Here is a 24,966-nt window from a genome sequence, read left to right as displayed (position 1 = left end):
TTCTCTCTCATGTTCCCTTTGTCCGTGGGAGGACTGCTAAATAATAAGTAAGCCACGTTCACAGGAGGGAATGACGAAGAGCAGGCAAGGGTCAGACAGGACACAGGGAAGTCACTCATAATCAGAGAGTTTAGAGTCTGATTTTTCTCATTTTGCCATACCTCCTTTAGAACCACAAAGCAATGACTTAGGCCTTAAAATTGGGCTAGAAGCACTACAGAGAAGTTAGCATGTTAGTGAAAGAAAAAACTTTAGATCAAAAGATCTAAAATGCCTAAATTCATGTCCTGGTTCTGCCCATGACTCTATGATTTTTTGTTTGTTTGTTTGAGACATGGTTTCACTGCATCGCCCAGACTCACCTGGAACTCACAATCCTCCTGTCTCAGCCTCTGAGTGCTGGGATTACAGACATGTACCACCATGCTCAGTTTTGTCCATAGAACAAAATGTGAGTTCTCCAGAACTCACATTCCCTGTCTAGAAAATGAATGGATTAGAGAAGACATTTTAAAGGTTCTTTCAGCATTAAAATTCCACTTCAAGTCTTGAGGCATACAGAAATCACAGGAAAAAATTTATTATTAAACACATCAAATACACATGCAGCATCTCTCTCTGTTTGCCTTCAAATCTCCACCTGCACCTTACTTGCTGATGGCCAGCTGTCAAGCGTTCTGAGACCAGGCCCAGAGCGCCCTCTCAGAAAAAGTGGACAAGCAGCAGTGACAGTAGTAGCTCTAACCTCCAGACTGAAACCAGCAGCCATGGCGCCCCACTTCTGGCTCTTCGAGGTTGAAGGGCAGGCTGGGGCAGACATTTTTCCTTCACTGATATGGGTCCTATTCTGGTAAGTCCAGCTATCAGCCTGCAACCAGTCATGTCTGTGCAGCCTCTGACATCCACAGTCATGTTGATGCCTTCTGTGGAGCAAATGGATGGAGAGACACAGAAGTGTGTTAGGAAACCGGAGGGCCAGAACATCTCTACTCAGCAGTCTGGCTTTCCAACTCATGACTTCATCAGATTTTCATTTCACTTTACCTCCAGTGAGCCCAATTCTTCCTCGATAGCACCGAGTTGCATAGCGGTGACAAGGCAGAGAAGGAACACTGGTACAAGACCCAAGAGCCAAACAGGTTGGGCAGTGGAGCATGGTTGAGGTATTGGGAGCTGGAGGAAGAAAGAGGGGGACAATTAAGGCTGTGTCCTGCATCTGAAGAAGTCTCTCCTGGCTGCCTTTTCTTCCCCAAGCCTGTGCTGTGTAGGTCCTCTAATCAAGCTCACTGCTGCAGCCTTCCCATCCTTTCCGAGCTGATTTTGTGTCAGAACCTAATCCACATGACTTCCACATTCTGCTTAGTTGTGGTGACACAGTAGAAAAGATGGGAGTAAAAACTACAATACAACTCAGTAGGTACAAAGTCCAGAGTATAATGACAAAAGAACGGAGAAATACCTAACTACCTGAAAGAATGTGGAGCTGGGTACAATGGTACATGCCTATAATCCAAGCCATTTAGGAGGCAGAGATCTGGAGGATCAGGGTTCAAGGTCAGCCAGGAGAAAATGTAGTGAGACCCTATCTCAACCAATAAAGCTAGGCATGGTGGTATGTGCCTGTCATCCCAGCTATGCAGCAGCCTAAATGGGAGAATGGTGAACCAGGCCTGCCAAAGTAAAAACATGAGACCATATTTGAAAAATAACTAAAGCAAAAAAGGGTTGGGGGCAGCAAGTGGGAGAGTATCTGCCTAGCAGGCATGAGGCCCTGAGTTCAAAACACACACTAAGAATTTGGTAAATATCTTCAAAGAGCTGAAACCTAACTTGAAAAGGAGGATGAATGGAGGTTGGCTAGGTGCAAATGGGTGGGGTTTAGTGGAGGTAGAAAAACATAAAGGCCAAAGGCCAGGAGATGTGAGTTAGCTTGGTGGATCTGAAGAACCGTGAGAAGTTGCAGGGTTGATAGGCAGGTGGTAGGCACAGGTAGAGCTGAACTGTTGTTTTTTTAATGGCCTATACTCTCTCCATTGTTAAGAATTCTGAGTATTAGTCCCAGATATAACACCAAAAAATGAAAGAGGAAAGAGAGGGAAACAAAGCTAAAAAGATAGACAGGCCAGATTACTGTAGGCCTTGAGGCCACATTAGGGAATTGAGCTGTTGTCACCCAGCAATGGGGAACCAATAATTGTTACATGAATAATGCCACCACCCTGCTCAGAAAAAAATCAGAGACATCGCTTAATAAACACAGACCCTGTTTACATTCCAGCCTTTTGCTGATGGCCCTCTGTCCTGAGCAGTGTTTCTTAAGACTACAAAGGCAACAATTCACAAAAAGACAGTCAATTAGACTGGGAGGTTCTTTTGTGGATGGCTCACTTGGGCCTAAGCCAAGCAAGAGCACAAAGAGAGAAGAAATAATCTCTTTTGGTGTTCATGGCGTTTCTGTTAGCACTGATCTCCCCTCTTTCAGAGTACCTGAGAACTTGCGTGTTTTCCAAAAGTGAAAGACATTTTCTTTGTTGTTGCAAAGTGACTCCTCACAAAAATTGCTGAAGGAGACTGCAGTCAGGTCAGGGGATTCAAAGTGCTGGATAAAAGTCACGCCCTCTAGCACTTGAGAGATACAGCCTTTAGTGGCCAAAACAGCTGTCTTGGGCCCTGTGATGAGACAGGAGGGAGAAAGGTGAATGGTGGGAGTCATGTTTGGCCTGGGGAAGGGAAAACAGCATCGTCACTCTCTCTCCCGCTCAACTCAACTGCCCAATTCTCCTTTTACCTGATTTGATCAACAGTATAGTTTCCTGGCAAAGGGATCCATTGTCACAAGTCTCAACTTTCTCTGTGGTCCAGTTTGATGGTTTGCTTTCTATAGTCACAGATGTACCCAAGTGACAATGCATTTGTTGGGCCACTGAGAAGAAAGAGATAAAGGTGAGCACCTGCCTGTCTGTGTGGGGCTGCAGCCATCCCTTTTGTAAACATAAATCCACCCTCTGACCCAGCTGCTCTGTTCCTTCCCACGCCCCACATACGTACAGGCCAACGAGGACACGGCCAGCAGAAAGAGGAACAGCAAATTGTGCATAGGGCAGGCTCTCATGGCTTCTTCTAGAATGTGTGAGCTGAGCAGGATCTGTGCTTTGATATGGAAAAGGCAACTCTTCAACTAGGTTCAATCTAGATTTCTGGAAAATGCTGACTTTAGGGTAAATTTTATGGTATCTAAGACCAGGACCTCAGAAGTCTCTGTCCTCAAGTAGCCTGTGAGTTAGTGCAAGGAAACCAGCTCATTATTTCTATTTTCATGGATGTGTTCTTGGACCCAGCCACCTATTCACTAAGACCAAGAAATTCAGCACCCAGGTGCCCTTCAACTTCTGGATATGGGAGGCTGGGCCCAAAGACCCTAAGCCCCCGACTCAGGAGTCCAGGTTTAATGCAGAGCTCATCGGGCCTCAGTATCTCAGGCCCCCGCCCTGGGGCTCCACACTCTGAGGTTCTGAGAGCCAGTGCTGTCCTTCCTAGAAATCAAGGAGGTTGGGTCCTAGTGGCCTTGGCCCAAAGGACACAACAGGCCTGGCCCTTCTTAGACCTGGCGTCCCAGCCTCCTCCCTCAGCCCCGGGGTCCAGGCCCAGCCTCCTCCCTCAGACTCAGGACCCAGGCCCAATGCCTCGCTCTCCTCTAGACCCGCAGAGCTGCTCTCCCGCCTCCTCTTTTTACTTATTTTTTCCCCTTTAGGCAGCCGAACTCTTCCTGGCGGCCAGATGACCTCACCAGAGCCTCACGCTAAGGAAGGATCCGTGTGGCTGGCCTTCACGCAACCTGGCGCTCTCTAGAAACCAGCTCACGGAAGGCGGGGCTGTTCTCAGGACACCCGAAGTCCTATTGGTTGAGGCAAAAGCGTTGGACGGGCTCATTGGAGGAGCCTGTAGGATCGCTGCGTCTGATTGGCCCCCTGCGAAGCCAATTCCTGGCAATCTCAGATGCACGCATGCGCGGAACGCCTGTGTTGGGCGGGCTGGCAAAAGAGCACGTGCTAGTCTCTGCTGTCCCACGCACACTGTGAAGGGAGGCGGTGCATCTGCAAGCGATCTTGCTTCACTTTTTCTCATGGTGGGCTGAGTGTCTCTGCTTAAACTCTCCCTTACCCATGGAATCAGACGGCCTCTCAAGCTCCTAGCCCTGCCCTGCTCCAGCTCCAACCCAGTAACCCTGCCACTGGGACTCAACTTGGCCTCCTCACTCTTCACATGGTGGCCAGGCGTCATCCTCGGATGGCATCGGTGCCCCAGCTTCCTCCACGGTCCTGGAGGCTGGATAGAGGCACAGCCTCTTCAGTGTCACTTTAGGTGTCCCTCCATGGTATGCATGAGCAGTAACCAGGTGAGAGCACAGGTTATTTGCATATGTAATCCATTCATCCTCGTCAGTCCCAAGGGCAGCAGGCCATTCAGGCTTGTGCATGGATGAGAATTCATTTTTCTTTTAGTGTATATCAACTGCCATGCATGACTTTTTCACACTTGCATATAAGTTACTTTGATCGTAGTCACCTCTGTTCACCCTGTCTTCTCCCCATGCCCTTACCCCCTTCTGTATTCCTGACAGTTCCTCCTTCCCTCCCTCCCTTCCTTCCTTCCTCCCTCCCTTCTCCTCTCCCCTTCCCTTCCTTCTTCCTCCTCCTCCTTTTTCTTCTCTCTCTTTTTTGTGTGTGGGTGGTGCTGTGGAATTGAACACAGTTCACAGGGGAGGGAGAGGGGGAGGGAGGAAGAGGACTGTCTAGCAAGTGTGGAGCCCTGAGTTCAAACCCCAGTGTCCCAAAAAATAGTAGTTGAAAATACTTGCTGTTTAATTAAATCATAAATGATTCCTGCTAATCTTCCACAGCATAGGAGTTAGAACCTGGGAATGGGGGACAGATTTTCAGTATCAAAATCCACAAACTTAAGTAAATAATTTTTTTTCTAAAGTGAATGGCCTATATCTGCTAGCCTTACCCTAGCCAGGGTTATAGGGCACTTTTATGTGTTTTTTATTCATTTTATGGTATTCGTAAAGATGGAAAACATATTAGTGTCTAAAATGGAAAAGTAGGCAATAAGAATTAATGTGAACCTAACATGGTGATGCATGACTATAATCCCAGCACTTGAGAAGCTGAGGCAGGACAATTGTAAGTTGGAGGCCAACCTGGGCTACATAGTGTGACCCTGTCTCAAAAAAATATATAAAATGAATTAATGTAAGCTTAAAACTTCATCCACTGGTGTAAATGAAGTAAGAGTAAATAAATTTCATTCTTCTCCTCCTCCTCCTTTTCTTCCTCCTTCTTTTCTTCTTTTTGTGGTACTGGGGTTTGAACTCAGGGCCTTGAAGCACCCTACCACTTGAGCCCAACCCCAACCCTTTTAAATTTATTATTTTTACTTTCTTTCATGTATTTATTTTTCTTTGTGTCTTCCCAGTCCTTTTGCTTTAGTTATTTTTCGGGTAGGGTCTTGCGTTTTTGCCCAGAGCTGACCTCAGACCATGATCCTTGTACCTATGTCTCCTGCATTGCTGGGATCACAGGCACATGACACCACACCCAGCTTATTTATTGAGATGGGGTCTCACTAACTTTTGCCTGGGATGACCTTGAGCCATGATCCTTCTGATCTCTGCCTCCCAAGTAGCTGTGATTACAGGCGTGAACCATTACAGAGTAAATTTTTCTTTAGGTTCAGTTTTCAGAGTCATCAAAAACACTCCAAAAAAAAGTTCTAATAATGAATATGACAAAAAAGTAGGAGAGTCAACGCACTCATCTACTTCCTCCAACAGATTCAAACCCCAAGCAGTTAGACGTTCTTTGACACAATGAAATGTTCTCAAGTCTCCAGCTCTCAAGAAACCAAAGGAACTTCACGAAATTCCAGGCAGGCTTCTATGCCAAGAAAACTGCAATTTTTCAGTGAAAACTCTTTTATAGGTAGTACATGGGGCAGATTCCTCCTATTCTATGAGACATCCGCAAAAATGAGACAGCAGAAGCTTATAAGCCATTACTGAACATTGGAGTTTCTCCTCCTTTGCTGCTTGCAGACCACCACCTAAAGACATCTGGATGGACCATGGAGTTGAGAAACCACTTAAGAGAGGTCCAGCTCATAGTCAGCTCCCACAGTGAGGCAAGAATGACTCCATGATGTCCATCCAGTCTCAATCAAATTGCCAGACAAATGCAACCACAAGAGTGTCTCCAGCTCAAAGCAGCAGAACCATGAGCTGCGTCCAGTTCTCAGGGGTGGTCCTTAGAATTATGGACAGCTGAAATGACTGTTGTTTTAAGTGAATATTTGGGAAGGTTAGTTATTTATCACTAGATAACTGATACATTGTTGCAAAACCCAAACAACCATTTGTGGCTGGATTTAGGGAAAGTAGCAATAAAGAAAAATCTTAGAACCTGATGTGTTGGCTCACTGTTTGTAATCCTAGGTTCTCAGAAGGTGGAGATTGGGAGGATCACAGTTTAAGGTCAGTCCAGGCAAAAAGTTCACAAGATCCCATCTCAACCAACAAAAAAGCTGGCATGGGAGGATTGTGGTCCAGTTCAGTCTAGGCATAAACAGGAGATCTTATTTGAAAACTACCTAAAGCAGGGACTGGGGATGAGGCTCAAGGGGTAGAGCACCTGCCTAGCAAGTGCAGGCCCTGAGTTCAAGCCCAGTACCATCCCCCTGCAAAAAGAAAGAAAAATCTTAGACATGAGATGTAATTACTGAGTGTTTTCCTTGTCAGCAAGGGACAGCTGTCTGCTGGCTTGGCTACTCAAAAAGAATGCTTGAGAAGGATTGAAAATTCCCAATTTGTTCTTGGCTGGGTTCAAATTGAAGTATACTAATTGATTTTTCTCATTGGGAAGTCTCTCTCTTTTGGCAGTGTTGGGAGGCAGCTATTACATTTTTTTGCAATTGAAAGAGAGGTTCAGAGAGTGAGAAAAAATGTTCAATTTAAAGTATATTAAAAATAAATAAAATATATTAAGTCCTAAGCGTTCCTGTCTCTCCCTGTCTTAGCCTGCCTCAACTATACTTGGTCCCCACTTATTCACCCAAAGGGGAGGGTTGTCTGATACATTAGGAGATGAAAGGGAATTCTTTGGGAATTGAAACCCAAGCCAGGCACAGTGACATACACCTGCAATCCCAGCACTTGGGAGGTTAACATGGGGGATCCCTCGAGTCCAGGAGTTCAAGACCAGCTTAGCCAAAAGAAAGAGGGAGAGAGAGAAAAAGAGAGCGAGCATCGGGCAGAGCCCATGAGTGCATACCTGCTTCCTCTCTCTGGAGTTTGAGCAGTGGTATGCTAGAAACAATTCATGAGAGTCAATCCTTAAATTTTCAAAAAATTTCAAGCTAGTTTCTAAACACAGACATTATTAAAATTATGCACATTGGCAATTAAATTCTATTAAAAAGAAAGGTAATGAATAATAAAAAAAAGTGGCCCAATGTGTGTACATAAATGAATAAATGAATAAAAAAATAAACTGGATTAAATATTTCATAAAAAAATCAACCTTTCTTAATTACCAAATAAGACAACCTTATAACCAATCCAGTGGTCCCCTTGCTTTGTGTCTGTCCCATCTCATAAAAGCGTCCCCCTTTTGTTCCCTCAGTGGAGCTCCTGATCTGCTCTGGTTTGGAGATTCCACATCCGTGGATCATTGTTTGCTCAAACTCTTCAAAACGGCACTGTGCCTCAGTTTGCTTTCTTTCGCGGTCCTGGGGTTTGAACTCAGGGCCTCATGCCTGCTAGGCATGCTCTCTACCACTTGAGCCCCTCTGCCAGCCACTTCAGCTTACTTTTTAACGGTGTTCAAACCTGCCAGGCTATGCTAGGGGAAAGGCACTGGTGGAGAAGGGAGTGGCCTTCAGTCACCCGACGGGGACCTTGGGCAAACCAACCACTCCGCCCCTCCCGTTTGGTTGCCAGTGACCATAGCCTCCATTTCCATCCGAGGGAATGAATCCTCCCCACACAAAAGCCTGCCAGGGATGGTGCCTGGGCTGTGGCTCCTGAGAAAGGCTTGCTTTTCCTTTACACCAGCAAGACTGAGATTCCAACACAGAAAAACATCGGCCTGGGCTTGGCTGAGCAAGCAGTGCGCTGAGAGAATCCTAGACCTCACCAATCTGCACTGGTATGAGTCCTACAACGTGTGTGGGAATAGATTTTGTGCCAATTCCATCCATTGCCTCTTGGCTCCAGATCCACCCTCGTCGCCCTGCTTGTGATATCCGACCTGGATCTTGCAAGCATTTCATTTCCTTCCTACAATACTGGACTTTGCCAGTAGAGGGTGCTAGAGGAACATTATAGACGAGGAAGGGCTTCTAATCCATCCCCATGGGTACAAATTGTGTCCTTTCCTCTCCCCCTCCCCGGCCCCTCCCCTTCCATCTCCTCCTCTTTCCTTTTTTTAAAATTTGGTAGTGGTGGGGAGGAGGGAGGAGGTGGGTCTCACTATGTAGTCCAGGCTGGCTTGGAACTCATTATTTACCTCAAGCTGGTCTTGAACTCACTATCCTCCTGTCTCAACCTCCAAGTACTGGAGTTATGACCGGAACCAGTACATCTGGCTCCCCTTTTCTTTCTTTTTTCCTTTAGACTTCTCTTTACCCGTTAATAGACGATCCCCTCTTAACTTAAGCCCCTGCTACTAGTTAGTGATTTATTATATGAAACGTTCCTTGTCGAAATTAGCATATAGTTTCTATTTCTGCCTGGGTCCCTGACAGACACAGATTCTAAGGGTGTGGGGCTGAATGGGAGGAAGAACAAGGTGTGATGGGACCAAATTCTTTCGCGTGGCGTATGGGATGGAAATGATGGCTCAAGAGCTTGGGAGTTATGTCACTTGCATGCTAGTTAGTGAGCTACTATTTCAAAGTAGTGCTGGGTCTTCCCTGGTATACAGAAGAGAGAAAGAGTTCAAAGCCTGGGGAGATGGAAGAGCCTGAATGAATGGCTGGGTGTGTGCAGCCTTCTCAGCCAGCCCCTAGGATGTCAGTAAGAAGTGCATGTGTTAGGAACTGGCTTGCTCTCAGGCCATCAGGGCTGGGGGCCAGAAAGGAGCAAATAAAGTCAGCAAGTATGTTACTGCTATAAATAGCGCTGATAAACAACTCGGTTCTTTCGTCTGTCCAGCTGGAGAAGAATTCAAACAAGACACAAAGATTATAAAAAAAAAAAAAAAAGAGGCAGGTGCTGGCGACTCACCCCTGTAATCCCAGCTACTCAGGAGGCAGAGATCAAGAGGATTGAGGTTTGAAGCCAGCCCAGGCAAATAGTTCATGAGACCCTGTCTTAAAAAAAAGTTACAAAAATGGGAGTGGTGGAGTGGCTCAAGGTGTAGGCCCTGAGATCAAACCAGGGCACCTCAAAAAATTATTAAAAAGTAATAAAGTTTATTAGGAAAGGAATACGGGCTGAGGGCAGATGCCTCAAGGGAGAGAAGGACAGGTGGGGTTTTAAGGTTGGAATATTTGTTAAAGCTTTGGGTTTGTTTGGCTGCTGGTGTGATCTCCTGGGGCTGGGGTCATTGTCATTGTCTTTTAATAAGAGAGAGATTACCTATGTAAACTACCAGTCCTGCCCTAACTGATACAGTCTCTGTCTGAAACTCCCAACCTGTACTCTATCCAACTCCTAGGTTTGGGTGACTGTCTTGTTAAATGAGAGAGACTCACCTGTGTAAACTCTCAGCTCCAGACCTAGCTGGTGTTTAAGGTGTAAATTACTCTTTATTTTTAAAATTTATTTATTTATTTATTTATTTTTTATTATTTTATTATTCATATGTGCATACAAGGCTTGGGTCATTTTTCCCCCCTGCCCCCACTCCCTCCCTTACCACCCACTCTGCCCCATCCCTCTCCCCCCACCCCCTCAATACCCAGCAGAAACTATTTTGCCCTTATTTCTAATTTTGTTGTAGAGAGAGTATAAGCAATAATAGGAAGGAACAAGGGTTTTTGCCAGTTGAGATAAGGATAGCTATACAGGGAGTTGACTCACATTGATTTCTTGTGCGTGTGTGTTACCTTCTAGGTTAATTCTTTTTGATCTAACCTTTTCTCTAGTTCCTGGTCCCCTTTTCCTATTGGCCTCAGTTGCTTTTAAGGTATCTGCTTTAGTTTCTCTGCGTTGAGGGCAACAAATGCTATCTAGTTTTTTAGGTGTCTTACTTATCCTCACCCCTCCCTTGTGTGCTCTCTCTTTTCTCTTGTGATCAAAGTCCAATCCCCTTGTTGTGTTTGCCCTTGATCTAATGTCCACATATGAGGGAGAACATACAATTTTTGGTCTTTTGGGCCAGGCTAACCTCACTCAGAATGATGTTCTCCAATTCCATCCATTTACCAGTGAATGATAACATTTTGTTCTTCTTCATGGCTGTATAAATTCCATTGTGTATAGATACCACATTTTCTTAATCCATTCGTCAGTGGTGGGGCATCTTGGCTGTTTCCATAACTTGGCTACTATGAAAAGTGCTGCAATAAATATGAGTGTGCAGGTGCCTCTGGAGTAAGCTGTGTCACAGTCTTTTGGGTATATCCCCAAGAGTGGTATTGCTGGATCAAATGGTAGATCAATGTTTAGCTTTTTAAGTAGCCTCCAAATCTTTTTCCAGAGTGGTTGTACTAGTTTACATTCCCACCAACAGTGTAAGAGGGTTCCTTTTTCCCCGCATCCTCGCCAACACCTGTTGTTGGTGGTGTTGCTGATGATGGCTATTCTAACAGGGGTGAGGTGGAATCTTAGTGTGGTTTTAATTTGCATTTCCTTTATTGCTAGAGATGGTGAGCATTTTTTCATGTGTTTTTTGGCTATTTGAATTTCTTCTTTTGAGAAAGTTCTGTTTAGTTCACTTGCCCATTTCTTTATTGGTTCATTAATTTTGGGAGAATTTAGTTTTTTAAGTTCCCTATATATTCTGGTTATCAGTCCTTTGTCTGATGTGTAGCTGGCAAATATTTTCTCCCACTCTGTGGGTGTTCTCTTCAGTTTAGAGACCATTTCTTTTGATGAACAGAAGCTTTTTAGTTTTATGAGGGCCCATTTATCTATGCTATCTCTTAGTTGCTGTGCTGCTGGGGTTTCGTTGAGAAAGTTCTTACCTATACCTACTAACTCCAGAGTAGTTCCTATTCTTTCCTGTAAATTACTCTTAAGTAAAAAGTGGGTTAAACTTTGAGTAGCTAAACTCAAGGCCCAGGACAGGAAAATAAATAAATAAATAAAGAGTTAAGGGGGAAAGGGAAAAAAAAAATCACACCAAGATCGTAGAAGGAAAAAAACCAGGGACCCACCCACTAAAAAGCAGTATCCAGTGTCTTACAAGCCCTGCCCCAAAGTGTGCCCTCCACAAAAGAAAGAAAACTAGATAAAAGTCTTTTTAAAAACATTTATTGATTTGTATCTTTTTGTTGTTGTTGTTGTTTTAAGATAAAAGTCTTCATATGCACAGCTGCCATAGCTCAGTCTTTTCTGGGCCCCTCCCGTACCCTGGGAGTTTCTGCCTTTCTTTTCTCCATCTCTCTCTCTCTCTCTCTCTCTCTCTCTCTCTCTCTTACCTGCCCCCTCCCCCACCTCCAGCTCTGGGGCTCTCACATTACACTTTTCTGTCTCAATACACTCTCCTGCTTCACTCACTCTGTGATGTCACTCATCTGTGATGTTCATTCTTCAGCTTCATGAGGCAAGAACCCTGGAACTCTGATCCTCCCTCTGGCTAAATGGCTAGACCAGCAGGGTTAAGTGGAGGCTCTTGGTCCTACACAAATCTCCCATTTCATGTGAAGGAGGGGAACTCAAGGGCACTGTAGGAAATTGAAGGACTAAAGGATGGACTGCAGGAGGTCCCAAAAGGTGATAAGTGACCAAGGAGACACTTCTCCTTCCCAGGAAACCTTTGTCTGCACCTGAGAGACATCTCTGCCCCCAGGCAATGGAAAAAAAAGGCTATAAAACCCACTCCCCAACCTGACCCATGGGATCACCAGTTTCTGGGTCCCCCTGCATTCTCCAATATGCAGTCTTTCTCTTCTCTTCTCTACAGATAAAATCTTTCCAACCTCTGCTGTTGGAGTCCGCCTGTGCTTTCATCCTCAGAGTGGGCTCAAGAACCCTGAGCACCTGAAATTCCTGCATGAGTCATCCGTGCATCATATTTGGCGATGCACCAAGGGAACCAATCTCTTCTGAATCAAGGTCGGTATAGGTTGTGCCAAACTGGGAAAGGCTGCCAAGGAATGTGACTGTAGGGTCTATTTTCCAGGATAGACACCCCCATCATGGCCTAACTATGGTGCAACTCTCAGGTCGACCTTTTTCTCTCTCTTTCTATTTTGTTAAGGAGGGTTTCTTCCTTGGGAAACAGAGGAAAAGCTCCGAGCCCACTACAGCTGTAAGGCAGGCAATCTGAGGAAACTCAGAGGTCAGGTGGGGATTTATACTGCACTGCCAATGCTACATGGGCAGAACCCAACTTCAGTGCACCAAGGCTTTTTCTTTTTTCTTCTCCTCAAATGCTGACTCTCTCTTTCAAGATCTGACCAGGTGGAAAGGAAAGTTTGTCTTCAAGCCACAAAAGGTGTTCTGGCCAAAAGGTGTTCTGGCTGGGGCACTCCCCGGTGTCACCCAAAGACTGGAGACACAACTTCCTGACCTGCCCTGAGGCCCCAAAGGCAGCTAAGTCTCAGACCCCTCCAGCCATGTCTGTGGCAAACAGAAATCAGATCGCTCATGCTTCCTTCATGGTTTCTGTGGCCCGAGAGTAGAGGTCACCTCTTGCTTCCAGTGCTCCAGTACTGCCTTTGGGCAGGATCGACCTGGACAGCAGGAATGATCAATAATCCCTCATTCGTTGAGCCTGGAAACTCTCTTTTCCCCCAACTCTCAGCCTCTCCTTCCCCTTTCCCAGGCAGTTCAGGATGAGTGTCCCCCTCCCCACTTTGCAGTGAGCTTCTTTCTTTAGGGAGTTTGGGAAAAATCCTTACAGACACCAGAAAGTGCTAGTCTCCAATTTAGGCTTAATTGTCTTTGTCAAGCATCAGATTAACTGGTTAAACAGGTTCTGCAGCCTGCCCTCAGGGAAAGAAAAAAAAACAACAGTTAAAAGTCAAAAACCTCAGGTCTCCGTTTTTTGCCCCTTATTGGAGCAAAAGCCTCCAGATGTTCTTGCTCTCTCTCTTTTCATAAAAAGCATATATACCTCAGAGAATATATAGGTCTACTTCATCAGGAGTCCCCATCCATGCCTCTACAGGGGTCCTCCTTCTGGCCATGCAAGCCCTCTTGGTTCCTTTGATAGAGTTATTTTTTTAATTACAAGCGTTCAGCTGATAGAGGAGAACTGGGCCTATGTGGGTCGCAGGGCAAACAGGCGAGTCAAATAGATGAGAGATTGGTCAAAGATCATCTCAGGGGGGTGGGTGCAACTGAGATATCTATCTGTAAATCCTCCACGACTACCCACGAGTGGCAGTGGAAGGAGCAAGGCAGAGCAGGACGCCCTCTCCCACTAGAGTTTCTCCTCATCTGGGGACGCTTAGCTAAAAGGAGAAACCTCTGTTAAGGTGACCAATTTGCCCTTGTTTCCCTTTTTAGATGGGAAATCAAGCCTCAAGGATCCAGGAAGGATCCCCCCTTGCCTGCTTATTAAAACATTGAAAAGACCTTGATCCAGAAAGTCTTCAGCAAAAGCAACTCAAGTTTTACCGCACCCAGTCCTGGCCACAGTATCCTCTGGGAGATGAGGAAAGATGGCCAGAAGGAGGGAGCATTAATTATAATACCATTCTTCAATTAGATATGTTCTGTAAAAAGGAGGGAAAGTGGACCGAAGTTCCATATGTTCGACTATTCTTTTTTCTAAGAGACCACCTAGAATGGCTAAACAAATGCAGGCTAGATACCCAGACCATGGTAACCCTTTGCAAAAAGCCCCTAAACTCCCTTGAACCAAAAAACCCATCTAATGCTCCCTCATCTCCCCCTCTTCCCCCTTACCCAGCTACCTCACACACTAGACGCTGTCCCACAGGACTGTACCCCCTCCAGTTAATTCCTGGAGGGGACAGAGCTCATGTTCCTTTTGGAGTTAGTGAACTTAAAGAAATAAAAAAGGATTTGGGAAATTACACAGAAAACCCAGATAAGTACATCCAGGCATTTAGAGAAGTCAGCCGAAACTTTGAACTGAGCTGGAAAGATGTAATGCTATTGCTGTCTCAGACCCTCACTTCTCTAGAGAAACAGCCGTTCTAGAGCAGGCAGTCACAGCTGGAGACAATTATCACTAGATAAAAATAAAAGCGGCCCTACAGGCTTGTCTTGTATTGGGCCCTCACAGGAGGAGCAGGAGGAGGGAGAAGAAAGACAAAGACATTGGATACCTAAAAGGGAACCTCAATTCCCAATTCCAACAGATCAGGCAGTGCCTAGGTATGACTGTTGGAAATATAGGCCCCAAAAATGACCACATGGAGAGGAGTGATCTGGCCAAGAGATTCTTCATTGCCGGGTAGGAGAGGGAGAGAGCCAAGACAGCCAAGAGAGAGAAGCAGGAAGGACAGGGGCTTAAATACCCCTCAGTGGGACTCAGCGTGATCTGATTGGTTAGGATCTTATGGTTCATGCTGATTGGAGGTTGGGGCAGAAAGAGGATTCAAGCTAGACTTGAGGCAGGACCGTGACCCTGGAAAATAGAAGCTTAAGGGTGCAGTAAGAACCGAAACCTATCGGTGCCATTATTGCCAACATTCCTCCCTTTTTTGTTTGTTAAGGAAGGGGGGCGTTGTGTTCGCTCTGGCTTCTTCGAGCTGGCAAGGGGTGGCGTAGGGGAAGGGAGGGTCAGTTGGCAAACAGTGTTGGGGTGGTGAGTCTCATGATGGCGTACACTCGGGCTCCAAAAATGAAGATTTCCTCTTCCCTGAAGTTGATGAAGGTCCCTTGTAGCCATAGAGAGTCTCGAGCCAATCCTCTGACCTCTGCATGGTGGGTATTGGGAGTCGAGGAATTGTAGCAGGCGTCCTATAAAGGGGTCTTGATGTTTATAACCCTGTGTCCTGGTAGGGACCATTATAGGTGTCCTCTGGTTGTGCTATCAGGGGTTGGTATCCTTGGAGGAGAAGCTGGTTAAATTTTTGATTAGCAAGAGCAGACATGCAGTATGATACAAGGGAGGGAGCTTAAGAATAGGACAGCAAGAACACAGGCATTAGGATGGGCATTAACCAGGAGAACCACTGTGAAATGTTCTTCCCTAGACAATTTCAAGAGTCCTCCAACTACAGAGAGAGAAATGGGTGGCCATACATTATCTAACCCAAATAGGAATATTAGGAGGAGCATAAAAAGGTGTCTGTTCAGGGACTATATACCAAGGGATCTAAATTCTGCAAAATCCTGTAACTGCCAGGAAAGCTGTAAGCTGTCTTATGGTATGGGGGTTGGGAAACGGAAGATTGGGTTGATGCATTTATGTCTCAGGGAGTCTTTAAAGCCACACCTAGGTAGGTGACCTGTGGGAGCAGGGGCTGTCAGGATTTAAATGTAACACTCTTGGATAAAAGAGAGCTTTAGCTCATTATTTTATATAAAGTGACACTTTTAACCTTTTAAATGTTTGTACCATATTTAGATAAAGTATAACATAACACTGTTACCAGGTAGTCATTTAAGACACATAAGCAAATACGTAAATGAACTCTGATTTGCTAGTACTTAAAGCTTGACAAGATCAGCAGAAAACACAAATAATTTCTTTGATAAAATCTTTCTCTGTAATGGTTTTTTGTAGATGTTACTCAGAGCAGAACAATATTAAGATAACCTTGTTATTTCATAGATATAGAGGATTTGATTTTAGTTTGACATGACCCTAAAAATCTTTTAGCCAACTCTTAGATTATATTCAACTTTAACTTTATCACACACCGAAGTTTTTTATTATACATTTAAAAAACTTACTTAGCCCTTTTTATAACATACTAAACCCTTTGATGGCTTGTTTTTATCTTTCCTATTTGAAACAATCTTTAGGATAAACCCTTTTTTACAAAATCCTTTCTTATCCAAACATTTATTATTATTATTTTTTAATTTATTGTAGGGGCTGGATCAACTAATTAGTAGCCCTTGCTGTTTTAAGGAATTGATGATAGGCAAAAGGCCTCATCCTCCCTCAGGCTTGAGGGGATATTGCTTTGGGTGTGGAAACTGTGAGGGATTTTTGAGTTTTATTTGAATAGGGAGGGCTGTCAAGGCTCGCCCTACACTCATCTCATCAGTCCACACTGTGGGATCTATTTGTTCCTGAAGGAGGGGGCAGCAGAGATAGCTGCCTGGGGGGAAGAGAATTTGAGCTTTTAATTGAGATAGTAAATCCCCTCCCAGCAGGGACACTGGAGTTTCAGGTACTATGGGGAAGGAGTGACAGAAGAGGAGGTCTCCCTAAGAGCAGGCCAGAGACCAGGTAAACTAGCATTCTAGGGGCTGGCCAGATTTGCCCTCAAACGATAACTTTTGTCATTGGACCGGGGACCAGGAGAAAAAGATAAAACAAAGAAACAGGCTCCACTGTCTAGGAGGAAAATGGCCTTTTGTTTTTCTGCCATATGGCTCCTCAACATTGGTGCCAAGAAGTGGAGTGTGGCCAGGAGGCTTGGACTCATCAATCCATAGGAGGAGGCACCTCGCCTTCCATCTGGTGATGGGAGCACTTAGACCTCCAGTGGTTACCCTTGCAGAGGGCAGGGTCTTGGTTGGGGGCAGGGCTGTCTCCCAGGCTGTCCCCCTTTAAGCATTCTCTGCAGAAGTGCCCCTCCTGTCCACCATGGTAGCAAGTTCAGGATACAGGCCCCAGTCAGGTAGGGCCCTCTCTGAGAGTAGCAATGAGGCCATGATGTCTCTTATCTTTTTCTCTCTTACCTGTTAGTAAGGTCCTGGACATACAGACATAGCCATAAATACAGACATGGCTAGCTGTATTACTTGGTTCAATGACTTTTCCTTCAGGCACAGTCTGAGTTTTTTACGAGTATCTGGGGCTGACTGTTAGAAATTTATCTTTGAGAAGAACCTCTCTCACCTGTGACTCTGATATGCTTTCTGATAGTGTCCTTAAGATGCTGTAGAAAGGTAAGAGGATTTTTTTTTTAGGTTGTTGCTGTAAAATAAAGTTGTTATTTCACATTGACACCTGACACTCTGGAGAGCAGGTCTCTGAACTGTTCTGGGCCTCAGTTTCCTCACTTGAAGAATGAGGGATCTGGTCTAGGTTAAACTAAGTTTTTCTACTATGAGATGGTTGAAGTGACATTAATGCCACTTATCTTCTTTACCATTTTTTAATTTATTTTTTAGTAATGCTGGGGAATTGAACCCAGGGCTTTGCACATGCTGGGCAGACATTCTCCCATTGAGCTACTTCCTCAGCCCCAAATATTATTATTATTATTTCTTACTTTGGCTGTACTGGGCTTGAACTCAGGACTTTATGCTTGTAAAGTGGCACTCTACTGCTTGAGCCATATAATCATTTCCAACCTGAGTGGCCTGGGCCCGAACCCATTGCTTTTCTAATGAGATAAGAGTCTGGTCTAGTAGAAGCAAAATATCCTTTCATGTCAGTTGAAAGGTTTGGATCACAGAGATAAAGACTTGGATGTATTTGGGCATCAGTACAGCTGTTTAGATGTTTTTAAATTTCCCTTAGATCTGATAACTGGAAGGGGACATACGATTTGCCCTCTTCCTACCATTGCCTGTTGCAGAAGGAAGCACTCATTAAGAGGTTCTGAGTATTGGAGTGGCTTAGAGGGTAGAAATTTGTATGGGGACCTCAGTTTACTTTTTTACTTTTATAGAAAAGGTCTAATTGGAGTATGGTATTGTAATTTAAGGAGCCCTGTGAAGGCCACTTCTCTTGGTCACCCAAGGCACACTGAGGCCGACCTCAGTACAAAGCTTCCAACATCTACCAGCCAGAACACTGGAAGGTGCAGATCCCATCTAGAAAGAACAAAACATTAGGATCCTGTCTTTTAGCTAACAGCGGGCAGCCTCTTTAATAAAGGCTACCTTTTTAACAAAGAAATCATTTGTAAAGTTAGAGAAGGGCATTCAGAGGGCATTCAGGCCAATAACAGTGTCATATGGGACAACTAGTGTTAATATCTGGAGGGAAAAATTTATGCTGAGGCCAAAGGTATAGAAAATTCCAAATGAGAAGTTTAGAGACCACAGCAATGTCTATTTTGTTATTTCTGGAACTATAACCTCGAGCTAACAATTGGCTTCCAAGGGGCTGGGTCTGATGCCGAGGTCTGAGGTGGGGCTAGGAGCAGGACTTGTGCAAGGCCACTCCCTCCACACACACCTGGGACAAATGACCCTGACTGCCCAGGCCTGATCCTGCGGCCTGTCGCCCCTCCCCTCTTCCTGTGTACTCTGCGCGTGTTTATTCTAGGGAAAGTGGTGGTGGGCCACAGCCATCGCCACGTGTGACTGGCGGCCCAGGATGTACTGGGTCCTCTCTATGGATTTTCTTAGCTATGGCAGGTGTTTTTGCTGTGTCCAGGAGCTGATGTCCCTATGTATGAGCGTGCCTGTTTGCTTTCCCTCCTCCCCTTGTGGGGGCGGAGTTAGGGTGTGAGCATGGCAGCCGCAGTTTTTTGTAAGCACTTTTGTAAAGCAGCTGACTTAGAGTTACTTTGGACTGAGAAGCCTGGCAAACTAGTTGGAATAACTTGAGTCATAAGGTACCATGTTACAAGTTTTTCATGGGAGGCAGGGTCCCAGTAAGCCCAGGGAGGGGAAGGCAGACAGAGACAAAGGACACATGGTAAGACCATGGAGGAAGCAGAAAAGGTGTCCTGATATCTTAGGTAAGGGAGGGGAAGGCAGAGCCTGGAGGCATGACACACGCCTATGGGATTAGCCATCACCTGTGTCTCCAGGTTGCTCCCATTGACTGGTACTGGCAGGCTTTCAGCAAAAACGAAACCTCCACTCTCTGGTTGCCAAATAAATCCGGGGCTTTGTCTCAGCTCAGAGGAAGGGAGCATGAGCTCTCCCAGAGCTGGAACCGCCTTGAGGCCAGAATTGGCAAGGAGTGGCTTGCTTAACTCCATGACAGGGAAAGTTTTTCAGGAAGATAGGAGGAGATAGGTATGGTAAGCAGTGCAAAAAGTCTGTTTATGTGGGGAAGGAGGAGGTTTGGAGAGGAATTGGTTGATTTAGAAACTAGTTTACAGGCTGATAGAATCTGCGCAGGGGAACAGAAAGTACAGAGGGAGGGTTTGAAGTCAGAGAGCCGGATTTAGATGGAGATATGAAAAGGCTTGGACATAATGGAATCTCTCCCCATCATCCCGATTGCTCACAGTAGTTATATGTCCCATAAAAGGTTGGGATTTAAAAACCCAAAAAGGGGCCAGTGATTTTGGTTGTCTAAAGGATAAGTGGGCGAGATTTGAGTGCAAAAGTGGATTAAATTTTTTTTTTTTGGTTTTATGTCTGGGGTCAAACCCAAGGTGTCTAAATTATTGAGGAGGCATCTCAATGGGGAGTCAGGCGGCAAAGAGGATGTAGAGACACCCATTGTGTGGGACTTGGTCCCGTAATGGGAGAGGAAGATATTATGTACTGTGGAGCATCCCTGCACAGCACAAATACCCGACAACAGCACAAGGCCCACGAGAATCAGTTGTCATTGAGTTCTAGTGGCGTGCTGGGCCAAATGGCCGAGGGCTACGGGTCACCTGGGCCCAGGCTTTTTGAAGAGTGGGTCTCTGAGACCCATGACAAAATGGATCCAAGCCCGACAACTGAGGGAATCCCTCTGCCACCTGAGCCACCCAGAGATAGCCAAACAGGGGGAGTGTTTGAAAACCCGGAGACACTGAAGGGAGAGACTGCAAAGGGAGCCCGAGAAGGGTATGTGGACTCACCAAAGAATGTCTGGTGTTGGATGCAAGCAGGGTGATTGGGAGGATGAGTCCTGGCCAGTCACGTCCTCAGGGTGGTTGTGGGGTGAGTTGGATTGGGGGTCCCACCAGGATTAGTGGGGAGCCCCCATCCAAGTCATGGCACCAAAATGTTGGAAATATAGGCCCCAAAAATGACCACATGGAGAGGAGTGATCTGGCCAAGAGATTCTTTATTGCCGGGTAGGAGAGGGAGAGAGCCAAGAGAGCGGAGAGAGAAGCAGGAAGGGCAGGGGCTTAAATACCCCTCAGTGAGACTCAGCATGATCTGATTGGTTAGGATCTTATGGTTCATGCTGATTGGAGGTTGGGGCAGAAGGAGGATTCAAGCTAGACTTGAGGCAGGACCGTGACCCTGGAAAACAGAAGCTTAAGGGTACAGTAAGAACTGAAACCTGTCAGTGCCATTATTGCCAACATTACTCCCTTTTTGTTTGTTAAGGAAGGGAGGCGTCAATGACCCTAAGTGGAACCCTGAAAATGACAACGATGAATGGATTCATAACCATTTCATCCACTGCATTCTTGAGGGTCTAAGGAGAGCCAAGGTAAAACCTCTTAATTACTCCCAAGTCACAGCTGTACAGCAAGGACCCTTAGAAACTCCAGTAGCTTTCCTACAGAGACTAAAGGATGCTTTACAAAAGCATATCAACTTTATACCAGAGTCTCAGGAAGAGGAAATCATCCTAAAAGAAATTTCTAACACAGTCAGCACCAGATATACGTAAAAAGCTTCAAAAATTGGTGGCTGAAGGGAGCAGAGATCTGGACCAATTGGTCTGTGTAGCCACATCTATATACTATAACAGGGACTTAGAAAAAGAAAGGAAGGACCTGGAAAAGGAAAAGAGAAAGGATAAGCGGCAGGAGGCTCTGATCGCCGTGCTCAGAGAGGCTCCCCTGGGGCCAAGTCCAAACCCGAGGACATGCTTTCAATGTGGACGGGCAGGCCATTTTAGGAGGGAGTGCCCCCGGAGAAAGCTACCTCCAGGACCCTGTCCCATTTGTCAGGGAAAACATTGGAAGGCACACTGTCCCCAGTTCCCAGGGGAACCGAGGTCAGAGCCTCCCACCCCATGATGGGTCCCGGGGCCTCCCATACAGGCTTCTCTGACCACCATAAAAGCAGAGGAGCCCCAAATTAAGCACAAGGTCAGCCTCCTTATCAATACTGGAGCCAGCATCTCAGCTATTCCTTTCTCTCCTGGATCCAGGTCCTCCAAGAAAATTAGTGTTTGAGGCATATCAGGCCAGCCTCTAGAACATTATTTCACTCAACTTTTAGCCTGCTCCTGGGGAGTTTCCATTTCTGTCACTCCTTTTTAATTGTCCCAGAAACCCCTACTCCTCTACTAGGGTGAGACCTTCTATCCAAATTGGGGGTACAGCTACTTTTACCCCCAGAAGAGTACTTTTGCTTGCCCCTAATAGAGGAACAAGTAGACCCCACAGTGTGGACAGCTGCCCCAGTCCTAACTCATCTCAAGGACCCCTCCTGGTTTCCCCATCAAAAACAATATCCTTTAAAGCCTGAAGTTAAGGAGGGGCTAATTCCCATAATCAAGACTTAAAGAGACAGGGACTGCTAACAGAATGCTCCAGCCCATATAATACTCCTATTCTCGGTGTCAGGAAGGGACCTAACAAATGGAGGCTAGTCCAGGATCTCCACCTGATCAACGAAGCAGTAGTGACTCTCCACCCTGTAGTTCTAAATCCCTATACGCTTTTAGCCCAAATACCTCTGGGTACTACTTACTACTCTGTCCTGGATTTTAAAGATGCCTTCTCATTCCCTTACACCTTAAAAGTCAACCTATCTTTGCCTTTGAGGACCCCACAAGAAAGTCTGGACAGGTCACTTGGACTGTCCTCCCCCCAGGGATTCAGAGACAGCCCCCACCTCTTTGGGTTAGCTCTAACCCAAGACTTGGCAAAGTGGCAATATCCACAAGCTACTCTGCTACAATATGTGGACCAAATGAGTCTGTCATTTCATGAGCCACTAAGTCCTTACTAAACTTCTTAGCAGACAGAGGTTATAAAATCTCTAAAGAAAAAGCCCAATTGTGTTGGTCTAGGGTTACATATTTAGGTCTTGTCCTGGAGAAAGAAATGAGGTCTCTAAGAGAAGACAGGATCCATCCAATCCTGATGTTTCCTCTACCTAAAACTCTAAAGCAATTGAAGGCCTTTCTGGGGGTCACAGGATACTGTAGAATTTGGATCCTGGGATATGCAGACCTAGCCAGGCCCTTATATCAAATCCTTAAGGAAGCACAGAAGGATACCCAGCCCTTTATTGAATGGGATGACAAGTCAGAAAATGCATTCCACAGGTTAAAGAAGGCTCTTATGACAGCCCCCACCCTGGGTCTCCCAGTACAAGACAAGTTTCAATTTTATGTCTATGAAAAAGGAGGAATGGCCTTAGGAGTAGAGGCTCAACTCTGGAGCACCACTCCCCAGCCAGTAGGTTACTTAAGCAAAGAGTTAGATCAGGCAGCCAAGGGATGGCCAGGATGCCTCAGAGCAATGGCTGCAGTAAGCCTTCTAGTGCCTGAAGCTCAGAAACGTATCCTAAACCGCCCCCTAACGGTTTATACCCCACATGACCTAGGGGGAATTTTAAACTCAAAAGGAGAACTTTGGCTGTCTGACAGCCGTCTACTTAAATACCAGGCCCAGCTTCTGGGAGGGACAGAAATAATTTTAAGGACCTGTCAGAGCCTAAATCCTGCATCCCTTCTACCAGAGGCAGAGGGAAATCCTGAGCAGTCGTGTGAGGAGGTACTTATGGAAAATTATGCTGCCCGACCTGACTTAACTGATCGGCCCTTAAAAAACTCTGATCTAGAATTATACACTGATGGCAGTTCCTTTGTTAAAAATGGTGTCAGACATGCAGGGTTTGCAGTTGTGACAGAATTTGGCATCCTCAAATCAGGTCCTCTTCCTCCTAATACAAGTGCTCAATTGGCAGAATTAGTGGCCCTAACAGAAGCCCTAAGACTGTCAAAAGAACAGAGAGTCAACATCTATACAGATTCTAAGTATGCCTTCCTGATCCTGCATGCTCATGCAGCCATTTGGAAAAAAAGAGAAATGCTAACTACAACAGGAACAGCTTCCCATAGGGATAAAAGGGAGGTCACTTTAATAGTTTTAGGGATAACAGATTAGTACAGTCCTTGCTGGAATCAGTTATGGGGTGATTGCCAATCATGTAACTGCAAAAAACCTAACCAAAGTGGTAGAGGACACCTCAGACCAGGTAGGCCTTGCCATTAAGGACATACAGAGGTCTTTGTGGTCCCTTGCCTGTATGGTTATGGGCCACCACCTGGCCCTAGATTTTCTTTTGGCCAAACAAGGGGGGTATGTGCCATCGCCAATACCTCCTTGTTGCACATACATAAACACTTCGGGCATTGTAGAGGAATGTGCAGATTACATTCTCCAACAGGCTAAGTGGCTCCGGGAGCAATCTCTTGAAACTCAGGTTTCTACACAGGTATGGGAACAAAAAAACCCTGGGTCCCCGCCAGGACTTGGTTCCTACCCTTTCTGGGGCCTATAGTTGCCCTATTCTCTTGCTTGTGTTTGGGCCTTGCATTTTAAACTTACTTGTCAAGTTCGTTTCTTCTCGCCTAGAATCAATCAAACTACAAATGCCTCTGGTGGAGATGAAAACGACCTACTGCCGTCCCCTTGACGACCCCTCTCGCTGTGGGCCCCTTGTCAGCAGGAAGCAGTTACTGAATAGACCTCGTAATCCCTAACCCTAACCCTAACAGCAGTTAGAGGGACCATTGAGAGGGGGGGAATGAAGGACTAAAGGATGGACTGCAGGAGGTCCCAAAAGGTGTTAAGTGATCAAGGAGACACCTCTCCTTCCCAGGAAACCTCTGTCTGCACCTGAGAGACATCTCTGCCCCCAGGCAATGCAAAAAAAGGCTATAAAACCCAATCCCCAACCTGACCCAGGGGATCACCGGTTTCTGGGTCCCCCTGCATTCTCCAATATGCAGTCTTTCTCTTCTCTTCTCTACAAATAAAATCTTTCCGACCTCTGCTGTTGGAGTCTGCCTGTGCTTTCATCCTCAGAGTGGGCTCAAGAACCCTGAACACCTGAAATTCCTGCGCGGGTCATCCATGCATCAAAATGATGTAATGAAGTTGGGTTCCCTGATCTCAATGGGAAAATAGAGGAGGTCAAAGTGGCCAAGCAGTGACACTGAGTATTCAGAGACACTGTGCCCAATTACTGAAATAAACCACAGAGCAAAAAGGTCATTCGTGTTTTCTCAGGCAGTGAAACTAAGTGACCTGGGGTGGGGGAGGAGCTCCTAAAAGACAGTTCAATGAGAAGTCAACTAAGGTGATACCAAGGTGATAAACGGCTCTCCGCGGAAGCAATCTAACCCAGGTCGCCACAATGACCTCTTATTCAGCTCCCAGACTAAGCGAGTTCACAGACATGGACCCCCATGAATGAGCAAGAGGATGGGTGTGTTTGAGAAGGACCCTGCACTGCAGTCAAGGGTGTAGACCGTAAATCCCCCCCACACCTGAGGGACCAGGGGCCATTTGACTATGGGAGTTGGGCACTGGTCATAGGGAGAAGATCAGACCTACCAAAGAATGACTTGCATGTCGGGGATGTGAATCCCCACCGTGAACCAGGGCAGGAGAAAGACTCATTCCACAATACAGCATCTGCATAGATAATGGAAAATCCTTTACCCACGGAGCGAGGGCTGTGAGGGTAGAAAAAGCCAAATGGTAATTCTGGTGCTACCAGCACCTCCACCAAGACAGCACACTAGAAGCAATAATGTCCCCCAGGCTCACCTCACTGTTGACTGTACTCCGTGCCCAGCCCAGAATAAGCAGCAGCCA

The 24,966-nt window shown here is 45.9% G+C and overlaps 1 protein-coding gene and 1 long non-coding RNA gene across 2 annotated transcripts; one reads left to right on the top strand and one right to left on the bottom strand.

Annotated features, from left to right (window-relative positions):
* Nucleotides 1–702: 702 nt before the first annotated feature.
* Nucleotides 703–3,112, bottom strand: Tex101 (testis expressed 101). Its single transcript, XM_020172065.2, has 5 exons — nt 3,049–3,112; nt 2,789–2,923; nt 2,488–2,670; nt 1,045–1,173; nt 703–923 (listed from the first exon to the last, which is right to left on the bottom strand). The coding sequence occupies exons 1-5, from the start codon at nt 3,110–3,112 to the stop codon at nt 703–705; spliced, it is 732 nt and encodes a 243-aa protein (XP_020027654.2).
* A 15,630-nt stretch (nt 3,113–18,742) lies between these two features.
* LOC141418089 (uncharacterized) lies at nt 18,743–24,134 on the top strand. The gene is made up of 3 exons (XR_012442727.1): nt 18,743–18,834; nt 20,504–20,609; nt 23,719–24,134. It is a non-coding gene; the product is annotated as an uncharacterized lncRNA (long non-coding RNA).
* Nucleotides 24,135–24,966: the final 832 nt, after the last annotated feature.

Source organism: Castor canadensis, chromosome 16, assembly GCF_047511655.1.
Source record: "Castor canadensis chromosome 16, mCasCan1.hap1v2, whole genome shotgun sequence".
Lineage (NCBI taxonomy): Eukaryota > Metazoa > Chordata > Mammalia > Rodentia > Castoridae > Castor > Castor canadensis.
This window is presented reverse-complemented; position numbering and strand designations above follow the sequence as displayed.